General features: G+C 49.4%; 1 protein-coding gene across 1 annotated transcript; it reads right to left on the reverse strand.

The window, feature by feature from the left end:
• Window positions 1-10,099: 10,099 nt before the first annotated feature.
• LOC119107190 (uncharacterized) lies at window positions 10,100-12,294 on the reverse strand (the record flags this gene model as incomplete). Its single annotated transcript, XM_037230580.1, is given in 1 exon segment — window positions 10,100-12,294. A coding segment is annotated over 1 exon segment (305 nt), but the record flags the coding sequence as incomplete, so codon positions are not given.

The raw sequence follows: 12,294 nt of genomic DNA on the forward strand, positions 1-12,294 counted from the left end.
CGCCGCGCGGAACGGCGCAAAAACCCGCCGCCGACAAATGAGGCGGGCGCGGCCGGCGCCCCTTTGTCTCCGTAATCGGCGCGGGGTCAGCGGGGGCAAGGCCAGGTGACCGGCAGTGGCACGCCATGATGACACGGGACAACGGCACGGCACGAGATGGCGCGCTGCTCCTCCGCTTGCGACACCCGGATGCGTCGTAGGTGTGGAGGCGTCCGAAGGTGGGCCCCAGTAATTTTATTCACGTCGCGTTGTTGCGTTAGGAAGCCTTCATCTTTCTGAGTAAATGTTATGCATTATGATCTCATAATTTGATAAGTTCGGTAACAGGTAAGGCCTCTCTAGATCAGATTGTTATGACTCACGACACGACTTGTTATGACTAACGAATGATAGGCAAATGTTTAACACAGGTAATACAATGTTCTAATTCAGCATATCAACAGTGAAAATGTCGGCTACCAGCGGTGCACAAGCAATTTTGTCTTTTTTCAATCAGTCAGTAAATGCCGAATGCTCCCAACACCGACCTTCGTCATTCGCAACACTACCTGTCAAAATCAAAATATCCGCGACGCCGTTCAGAAAAGCTTGCAAGTGGACTATCACTCGTAAACTTTGGATATTTGCACGTGCAGTGACCAGTGGTCTGACAGTCGGCCCCCCGCCATCAGGCAGTCAGACATCCCGCCGCATCACTCGACAGGCGGGGCAACACCAGCTATAGCAGAGCCAATGACGACGTGCCCGACGACGTGGTCTGCCCCAGCAAAACGGCCATGGGGTGCCGACTCAGGACGGCGCGCATGTGCGCTGTGCTAGTCTATCGACTAGCCCAGAAGATAATGGAGAAAATAGAACACCAATGACCAGTCTTGCAAGAAATTGTGGGAAAACTTAATCGAAAAACATGTCTTGCATGTGGACCATGTTCGTGGCTGGGAGATGTCAATGGACTTCCTCATGACAATGGATATGTCAGCTGCCATAATGCAGTTCAGGACTTTCCATTTGAGAATTTTGGACCAGGACTTGAACGGGGCGGGAGCCCCGGTCAGGGAACTGCAGGCAACGGTCTGGGCGTGAGACTAGTCCACTGAGGCAGTAGCCGCCACCCATTATTGGACTACCTAGCAAAACAGCTGAAATGTTAGGGTTGTCACTGCTGAAAGAGGTCACAGGAGCCCCAAGTGTGGTGGGGGGGGGGGGGCAGGGCATGAACCCTTGCCATCCAATGGGGATGCCCCAAATATAGATAGTTGCCGGAGCATGCACAACCTGCAAAGGTGCTCCCATCTAACAAACTATGGTGAGATTAGATGTTTTCAATTGAGCACAATGTTGCTGCATCCATACAAAACATAGTCAAGGACTCTTCAGCTTCATTTAAACATGAAAACAACCTCATCTGATTAGAGTTTACAATGGTTATTTTGAATAACTGCATAAGACCAATTTCTATAAGTCTAAAAATAACAGACACAGCAGCACAGACTGAATGATTCTTTCCAAGATCATACCTCTGAGGATATGGAGCAAGTTACATAGTACACTCATAATAACATAGTCTCATTTCTATTCCCATCCTTATTTCTCAAAAAATATGTTAAATGCTACCCTTGAAGCTCACAATAAATTTGAATTTTGGGCCCTTCTAGCTTTCTAAAAAGAATGACTAGAACTATGTTAAAAGGAGCTGTCAAAAACCAAGTAGCATTGTTTCCTGATACTTAAAGCCACAACATCAATGACAAGAGAATGCATAAGTCCAAGGATAGGAAGTCTGACCATTGACTATTCTCAAACTGGCAAATAATTAGACATGTTCCAAATAGCTTCAGATGCCACAGATGGGAGGTCATTGTCACAGGTACCCTGTGTCTTGTAGAGGTCCTAGTGTCCTGTGGAGGCACTAGTGCCCTGTGGAAGCATTATCATCCTGTGGAGGTGTTAGTGTCCTGTAGATGCATTGGGTGATGTGGTGGCATTAGTACTCTGTGGAGGCATTACACAATGTCAATATCAGTAGATTTCATGTCTATAACATAATATGTACCATTGCATTACTGACAAACAGCCAATGTTAAAAACCTGACAGCCATCAACCACTGCAACTGGCAAGAAGCTGCCAATGTTGCTTGTTGACCAATTCTGCCTGTGAAAATAGGGCCTTCTAGTTTCACAGACACAGTTGTTAACATTTCATAGTTGCTCTAAGTGTTTTGCAGGCCCAGTGACCCCCATTCCTAACTTTGTATTCTTTCTCAGCATGGTTACATCAAATCCAGGGTGACTAAGAAACATGGGGACAAATATTTTGTGGTTGACTGGCTTATTTGTAATGACAGCAGAAAAACAAACAATTCCTTTGGCACAAAAATGCTTTCATGGTTCAGGGCTTCTGTAACCAAGAATACAAATGTTTGAAGTGTTTAGATAAAAACACTAATCAGGATGCAATGTGATGCAAGTTTGAGGCGAGCCCGATACAACAGCAGAATAGCATTCCAGAGGCGCACTGTTTGGAGTGCGCCTCATAAGTTATTGGCTAAATCTATAGCATTGGTGTGCATTGAATATATCTGATTTTCCGTCATAAAGGTTAAAAGCTTTCATAAGAGCAAACAAGCTAATGATAAAAAATGGCAGCCAAAATCTAGCTAGTACCTGGTAGACACAAATTGAGTACAAATTATATGTTTCAGGAAGGCACAGATGCAGCAGTTCAGGGACCATGTCCCTTGTGGTCTTGATCCTGCCAAAACCAGACTGAAAAATATATGTAGCACTAAAATTGTCATAATATATTGCATGTCACAAGCATACTCAGAACCATGAACCCTGTTGTTTGGCATAAATCATCACCAATTACAGCATGTAGATAACCTAAGTTTCAAGGAACTATGATGCAAAGTAAGTTTAAGTTATGCAAAAAAACCTTCAAAAACTGCCTTCAGTGAGAATATAAATGGAAATTCCACACCAATTGCAGTGTCCTGAGCATTGGCAACCAGTGCTCCTCACGCATACCTGCAACACGTCGGAATGTATAACACAGGGAAGACCTTTTGCAGACTGGCAACTAAAGGAGCTGCAATCCATGAGCCTGACAAGATGGAAACCATAATGACTAGGCCCCAGTCATGCCTTCCATAAGACAATAAAATTTGCAGATATCTTCCAGTCGATATCCAGACTGGGAGAAATGGCTCCTCATATGGACTTATGGGGAGCAATATTCAGGAAGATCACATATGATATTTGGTGACAGTTACACACCCTGTTTCAACCACTCAAATATTCACACAGCTTATGTGTTAAAAAATTACATGAATGTGACCACATGCCAGGTATTTTTACCAAAGGGGATTCCAAATCTCCATGTACATTTCATGCAGGAAATCCCTAGCATTTACAATGACTAGAGCGTTGGCACGACGACAAGTGGAAATGGAAGTGTTTGGAACTGATGACTTTAAAACAAAACTTATCAAACCTAGGCTGTTTATAGAGCCATCTATAGGGCCTATAAGTTTCTAAGGTTTAAAGCCATTAATACGCAAGTTTTTAGTTCACTATCATATGACGCAAGCACATGCAAACCAGCCGAACTTATCACATGCCATAAATGCTGACATCAGTTTCCAGACTCCTTAACTTAGAACATCTGGAAATTGTCTTTGATACTAATCCTGCATAGGAGCCTAACTAAGTCTGCGATTCCACAAAATGTTAAACCAAGACGTCTTACATCACCTTTATAATACCTGAACCAGAATGCACCCCTGGCCAGAAACGCACGCGCGCAACGCGTATAACTCCCACCGCGTTGGTGGCCGCCGGCTCAAACGTTTCTGTAGCGTTGGATTGTCAAGACCTGCGAGCTTCCAAATCCCTCCAGGATTCCAAATAGGGAAAGGACCGCTGTCAGAAATATAAGCACATTTGTGCACAGAAACGGTTTGTCTTTGGATTGTGTGTTCTTTAACAGCCATCATAAGTTACGCAATGGCCCAAGGGAAGGGAGGTCTTAAAAAGCATTGCAACCGAACTGCTATGCCGCGCAGATGCACATACAAACTCAACGCTTTAGCTCATACCCATCACTTAACAAGAGAAGAACGAGCATACAGGTCACATTGTGCACCTCCGACATGTTGCAACGTACACCCGAGTCGTGACGAACTGCTGCGGTGTTGCAAAAGAGAGAGGTCTTCGTTGTCTTGCCGCGTGACAACCATGCGCGATCAGATCGCCTGGTTATCGAGTGCAGCTATCCTTCGATTCCTATGTGTGTTGAATTGTCAACGGCCCAGTCCATGGTTTTGTGAGACCGGGTGGGGATTGATTGGCTCATCCAGAGCAAGCTGCAATTACGCGAATGTTTCGTTACCATGACGTTACAAGTTTGATCTGAGGATCCGGAGTTTTGAGTTCTTCATGATAGGAAATGTTAGATAAATCAACGGTAAGAAACTTGTAGCCGTCATACCTATAAGTGAGCCACCAAGATCGCTTAACGGAAAGCGGTGGTGATTAAGGAGGATCAGACTCACTGTCGGCCCAGAAACATTCAGGATGAGGTCGGAAAGTCCCGTTTGGGTTTGGTGTCATAGCTAGTGACGGGGTTCTTTCATCGTGTGTGATGTTCTGTACAGCTTGTGGCAAACATTTGTTTTATTTTCAGTGCTTCCTCATTTGCGCTTCTAATTCTTTGCTAGAATGTATCTTTGCTTTGCATCATGGAGATTTTGAGTTGCTCCGACTTTTTTCATATTCAAGCTAAAAAATACGCATTGGAGATCCAGGGATAAATATTTTACTTTAAATAGCATATATAGGATTCAAGCAAGTGGACAACTCATTCAGCAGTGAGTATATTTCACATATAACTTAGTCTTGCATATGTCAACCAGACAACCTTAATGTACTGGGAGACATATTTTTCGTATATGCCAAACCTTTCACTCGAACCAATGGCCCTCAAACCAAACACTGCGACGCAGACTGGATCTTTGGTTCTCTTAGACTGAGTCGAGGAAAGGTTCGACGAACAAAATAAAATATCAGTACGCGACAAAGCACCAATGTGGTGATGAACGAGCACTGATATGACTTGGCACGGCTGACGGTAAATGCAGCGAGAAACCGACATGACTGGCGGTGACTGACAGCGCGCACTGACATAAGTGACGGTGACTGACAGTGAGGAATGGCCTGGCTGACGTGGCTGAGCGAGAACCGACATGATGGGGTGACTGACGAGAGACTGACACGAACGGTGGTGACTGACAGCAAGGACTGGCATGACTGGTGGGACTAACGCGAGGACCGACATGACTGCGGTGATGACAGCGAGGACCGACATGATAAGGTGATGACGAGCAGAACTGACATCCACTGAATGCAAACATACCTATTTCTGATGACAACAGTACCGATCATTCCTAAGCCTTCACCAGACGAATCTCGCACACATGTACGATGCTCCTTACGTTTGTACAAGGTACCATTGAATGAGTGCAGAGGTCATGGCCACCGCAAAAAATGGCGATGTTTGAGCAGATAACTCGATATTTCCCATATGTTCGTTCATCGTAGCATGCCACAGGTCCTACAGATCGCACTGCCTAATCGTTATGGAATCCCCATTAAAAAACGTGTTACGGCCGACGCCAAACGAACTTGGCGTCGGCTGAAGTGGTCGGGTCGGGTCGACCGCCATTAACCGATTCAGCTCCTGAGTTTGTTCACTGGCAAACAGCCGCATGCTCAGTGCGTATGTATAGGTCGTGGAGCCGGCTGCCATGAAGCCTGCTCTTCAAACCTTGACAGCGTCTTCGAAGCGCTATATTCGGTATCACCGGTCCCGCCTGGCTGGGATATCATGCTTCAAAGTCTTGTTCGGACCTAAAGCCATCAAAAGTTTGCATGTCTTGGGGTGATCAATCTTTAAAATGCGGACACGTTTTATGCCAGTGTTGACCTGGCAATGAGAAAGAAAAGTATTTTCCGCGTCGTTCTTCCGCCAGTAAGCATTGGACTTGATGTTCCCGCATTCAAAGTCACAGCCTCGTCCGTCCTTCCGCATACCCGTTATGACCACTGCTTTTTATCATCGATTATCACAGGGTAAACTGCCGATTCGCGTGTTTTCGCCCCGTCTACATTATTACGCCGCTCCTGATGTCACAACATGGACGAGGTGGAATAAGAAAGGAAACGAGCGTAACTAACAATGTGCACTATTTTTATCAGTTATTGGATGATGGACTACATTTCCTGAAAACTGGCCTCGAAGTGTATTTGTATTTGCATTCCATTTATGATTCAGCAGTAGCCTACGGCCAGGGTGCCAAGCGGCATTTCATATTTCACAGGATAAAGCACGAATGAACGCCGTGATACAACGGCTAACATTTCGCCGCCAATGTACGGGCAGCCATGGTCACTCACCTGTCTGGAGCCGCACACGCCGTTCCAAGGCTGATGCGGAACACTGCCGCGCCAGGGAGATAATATCCGGTAGCACCCGAATGTACGTGGAACCGCAGCGCCTCTCCCCAGCCTCGGTTCCTGACCATCGAATGTGCAGTAGCTCGTTGCGAAGCGCACTTCACCATCTGGGTGAAAGGCGGCTGCGAGCGGTCCGGACCCTCTGCACCCTGTGCTCCAGGCAGTGTGCAACATCACCCCACTGCTACAGTAGGGTCACTTTATGCATCTGCTAAATAAAAACTAGGTTATGGGCGCCATATGACCAACGTGCTCGGTGCGCCCCAAAGCCCAGATCATCACCATACAGGGGGTCCGTTAGGTAGTACACCTTAATCGCGTACACTCGCAGTATGAAATTGGGTCATGGGCAGAGAGTTGTTGCAGTCTGCCTGTATCAACAATGCAACAAAAATGGACTCAGTATCATGGCAAGTATGCATGTGAAAAATTAACAAGTGAAAAGCACGCCAACTGTAACCGATTTTCCCTATGTCTACCAGGTTTTGCTTGCAGGCAGGCTGGCTCCTTTGCGTAGGCTGAGGAAACTAGCCAGTGACTTGCACCTTTTTAGGAGGTGGACGAGGGTGTTTTAGTTTTAGGGCATCAAAAGAAGAAATATGCAATTGACTCTGTATCAAGCTGGAATAACACTAATTGGATGATGGTTCAAACGTCAGTTGCAAAAAAAATACACGGGTCCAGATACGGAAATGTCCTTGAAGCATGCAGAAGGCGCGCAAAGTTTAACTGTGCACCATGTAATCCCTGGATTCCGGAGGGAGCACCACGAGCACACTCTGATTCCACGCCTCGAGTTCCAAAGCCGCAATGTTACCAAAATCGGGACGACATATCGGCGCAATCAGATCAGAAGTGGACGCCATTTTATCTTCTGCCGTGAGTCCGTAAGGCTCTGCCAAACGAGGTAACGTAAAGCTTTTGCTGAGTTTTTTTCTCCGCAGATAAAGGCTGACTTATGTCAAGGAATGTCATATTGACGTCACCGTGAGGTCATTCGATTCCGATATCGTGCGGCGTTAACATTCGCGCCTTGGATGACACCGGATAGCTGGTTTTTTGCTTGCTTTCACCAATCCAGATTTAACCTACAGGACTTTCGAACTGACGGCCAGATGATTATACTACCGTAACGGTGTTTGCGTGGAGATGGTGGGACTGAAACATCATTGTCTCTTCGCTGCAATTACCTGATCTAACAAGAGAGCTGAAAATGTGCCTTGTCTCTCAAGGTTTGGAAGCTTTCTGCCTTGAAATCGACATCACTTAAATAAGTGGTGTTGAGTTCAAGGCAGCTACCATTGTGGGTGGACTGCGGTGGGAAAGTTGGTGAAACAAGGATGGTGCCACGAGCGCATTCCAATGACGATGTTAAACAAAACAAAACGGTGATCTCAATGTACGTTTATGTGGCCGCTGTTAGACCTGTCATACCACGTTTCTGCAGGGGCACACCATCGCAGAGCTTCAGAGATGTGTGATACGTTTTAGCCATAACGTACCGGCTGCGTCTCCATGCAAAGCCAGCCTTCTGTGTGTCATCACGAGAGGTTCCGCTGATGGTCTACTGGTCTTCAAAATTAAGCGGTTAGCTATTGCGTGTAAAATTTTCTCCCTGTACAGCATAATCTGTGTTCATAGCTGAACTGCATTCGCTGCTTGACCTCAGCGTCACCACGTGAACTTTTCAGCATGCGCATTTCCGTGAAAAAGAAAACTTAGCGTGCATGGTAAAAGCAATGCTAACATCTCCCAGCCATCAATAGGAAAGAAGCCTTCATCTGTCATAGGTGACCATCATACCCCTCCTCGCCTCCTACCGCCCCCCCCCCCCCCCCTCCCCGGCGAATTGTTGAGGTAACGGTGTCTGGGAAACCAAAGGTACGGGGTTCGATTCCCGGCGGTGTCTGCTAGAGACAGGAACACCTTATAGCCTCAGCAGCTGAGTGTGACGTAAAGGCCCAATAACAGAGGCGGAAGTGCATGTATGTCAAACGTTGTAGTGCGGGGCATGGGAGGTGGATAATAAGTCCAGAGAAGCATTTCACAATATGGGTTTCATTGGACTGTGTGGATTTCAGCACCATTTCGCTCTACGGCTCCGACTCAGCGTATTTTATCACTTTTTATTTTTATCACTTTTTTCAGGAGCGTATTTTATCACTTTTTCAGCTCATTGCAATGCACCAAAATTTAAGCGCCGAAGTACCACTAAAGACCAAGGCCGTAGAAATTACGAACGTCGCAAGCAGCAAATGAACAAACCGCCTTTTCGGCTATATTGTGCATACATCATTACAGGGATAATGCGAAGCTATCACAAAGAGTGGATGGTCCACGGCTACGTAATCAGAACGTTTCTAAAAGTTCATGCGGCAAAACCACCGGATGACGGTCCCTCAATAACAAAACCTTTGTAATCATGACATTCCCAGCGGATATCGGTGTACCGCCATAGCTAACACTGCAATTTCCTTCCATCGTTAAACCTATCCCCATGTGCCTAAGTTTAACGTAATGCATAAAGTTCGGTGCGACGACAAAGGGGATCCTGTAGCGGTAATTGGCCACATTGCCACCAACATGCAGTCGAGCGCGCCTGTCACTTGCATGCAATCGACGTTTGACAGCCAAACCGACCATTCCTATGTCAAAAATGTGCAAAGGTGTACAAAGGTGTCTCTACGCGGGTGTGACTGATCAGATAAACGTCTGATGATCGAATCCCCAACCATAGTCACACAGACGGATCAAATCGGGAGAGCGAAGCCCGCTCGTCGTCCATTCGTTCCAATCGGCCGACTCTGGCGGCGCTCGCTCCAGCTTGGAATGACGCTTGGCGGAACCAGAGTTTCTATCGCATCAAATGGAACCGCTGCGAACGCCGCCGAACGGACCGCGGCGGCTCTGGACCAGAACACTTCGCGCAGAAGATCCCTTCGAGACGCTGCCCGCACCGGGACGCTTCTCCGCCACTCGGCGCGCGCGCCCGCGTACCGTTACCGTCGGCACGGCACAGCTGATCTCGCAGTCCGGAGACGCCGCCGTCCGCTGACAAGACCGACGCGCTGTGATGGCCGTGAATGCGCCGTCATCGCCGCCGAAAAAGCGGGTTCGTTGACTGGGAGGCGGCGGGAGAGGGGGCGGGGTTTTTGTACGGCGCCGGCGTCGCCCGCCGACGGCGCAGACTCGTGATTCGCGACGCACAGCGTGAGGCCTGGGTTTCGACACAGCGGCTCTCGCTGTGCAATGCCACTCATACGGGCCGAGGGCGAGCGCGGATTGGGTGAACGACGGAATGACGGCTGACCTTCAGACGACACGGGTGCATTGCACGCGGCACGTTCAGCTGACCGGATCAGCACCCTCAACGGCCCGGTTGCAGGAGATCAGCATCGATCACCACGGGATCTACCAGCCGAGGCGACAACGCCGAAGTACCCGCACACCCAGCGCAGTGCCTATGACAAGCTGACATGCTGACAGTAACGAGGTGGCAAGTTGCCAAGCTGATTGTGGCAACTCTCAGGAATGCGCTGCTAGCAGCGCGAGTCTGAAAGCGTCAAAAGCACGGGCATTTTTATTGCATTGAAATCGCTTTAGACCTATGCGTGCGATTCAGCAGTCTAGCCCGAGACGTAGCCACGCGGCGTGCTTCCAGCTTCTACCACGGACATACTGGTGCTACTCATGAGGCACCATACGGTGGGCCGTTGAGCTGCACGTTGCGAGACGCGATCTTCGAGCGCTTGCGAAGTTTTAAGCCTGCTGAGGGAAGCTTATCGCGTTTCATGGAACGTTTCGGAGTTTAAGAGGGAAATGACGGCACATCGCAGTGCCGAAATAATCCCGGATCATGGCATCAATCCTTTCCCTTGTCAAGCGTCCTCTTCAATGGCCGAAGTTCAGCTCTCTCTCGTTCTCCCCGGCGCTCCTTTGGCGCTGCCTGATAGTCGAAGAAGGCCTATAAAGGATCGCTAGTAGCGCGTTGGTGGAGCCAATGAAAGGAAACGCTTCGCGGCCGCTGGTCACGCCGATTACCCCGTGATCGGAGAAACGCTGCATTGGGCACATGGGGCCACACTGCAGAAGAGGACACGGTGCCTGTAGACATTCCGGTGGTGGACACTGCGTGTGTGAACACTACGGCAGTGGACACTGTGCATGTGGACGCTATGGCCTTGGGCAGTGCGTTGTGGACACTGCAGTGGTGAACACTGTGCACGTGGACGCTACGGCGTTGGACTCTGTGCCAGTGCACACTACGGCGGTGGACACTGTGCGTGTGGACACTACGGCAGTGTACACTGTGCGTGTGGACACTACGGCGTTGGACACTGTGCGTGTGGACACTACGGCGGTTGACACTGTGACACTGGTCAACACACTGCGCATGACTCACATTTCGGGACACACAGGTCGCATGCAAAGCGATGAACAACAGCCCGGAAGCGGTAACCTTATCTCGGAGAAAGCCTCTTGCGGCGGCTCATTTGATCACAAAAGAGACGCAGATACGGTCGCCTCCCTCCGAGGGTAACGGGGCTGAGGCGGACCTCGGATATTGTCCCCCATAAATTACACATCCTGCGTGTATTCAGCTTGAGACATCGCGATAAATGGCCACACGTACGGAAAGCAGCATAAATTAGACTCGAATAACTCGGTCGGCGTCGCAGCCTACGACAAAAACGACAATAAGTCACTTGGGCTAAGCGGACGCATAAAACACTCCAAATCACAGATACACGTCAGACTGCTTTCAGCATAAATAACACAATGGGTACCTACCATCCTATGACGAATTTACGGGAGCTCGGGGTTGTCTTAAGTATGGGAACATGATGACAACACCTGCCGTATTGAAGCAGTTCAAGATATTTAGCTAAAATGTTCGCATCGGCCAGATTTTGTCCCAGTCCGGAACTTATTTACATCGCTTAGGTAGCCACATTCTGCCCAGCTGTGGCCGACACTGTTCGCCAAACAGAACAGCTTTGTCTGACTAGTTCACATTTCACATATTCGTTGCATCGCGCACTCGGTGCATTAACATGCTGCAAAACACATCGTCGTCGATCTATGTGAAACAGAGCAGATCTCCACATGAGCACAGAACTAGCCACATCGCTCTCGAATGTCGCTGCCTGTTTCTCGGGCCGGCGTGAGTCGGCGCGGCTCGGCCACTCACACCGGTCGACAGAGGTCTCCCGTGTCGAAACCGCTCAGCACCTTGCGGGCTGCGTCAGTCCGGCGGCTTTCACGGCTTTCACAGATCACACTCGAACGCAGCGCCGGTGGCAAACACATCTCACGCGCGTGCCGCCTCTAAAACACGCCCCCCGCCTGAGCGACGAAAACACCGGGTGCATCACAACACCGCCCGCGGCGCGCCGCCCGGCCCACGCGTCCGGCGTCGTGACCCGTGACCCGCGACCCGTCAGCGGTCACTATGGCACCGAGCGGCCCAGCGCCCTCACGTCAGCTTGCCGCCCACGAGACTCTGCAGCGTGTAGAAACGGTCCATGTCCGAGGCGCCCACGCTCGTCACGTGCTGGAAGCAGCACGGCTGCGAGATGTCCTCCTTGCGCGGTCGCACGTAGCGCTCCACCTTCTTCTTCCTGCGCTTCTTCTGCGCCGGCCCCGACAGGCTGATGTTGGCCGGATCGGCGCACAGCGTCTCCAGCTGCGCCTGGAACGCCTTGGCCGCCTCGATGTCGTCAAAGCTGAAGCCGACGCGGTGCCGGTGGTCTGTCGACAGGTGCATAGTGTGGAAGCTCG

This window comes from Pollicipes pollicipes, unplaced genomic scaffold (assembly GCF_011947565.3).
Source record: "Pollicipes pollicipes isolate AB1234 unplaced genomic scaffold, Ppol_2.1 Scaffold_6686;HRSCAF=7923_pilon_pilon_pilon, whole genome shotgun sequence".
Classification (NCBI taxonomy): domain Eukaryota; kingdom Metazoa; phylum Arthropoda; class Thecostraca; order Pollicipedomorpha; family Pollicipedidae; genus Pollicipes; species Pollicipes pollicipes.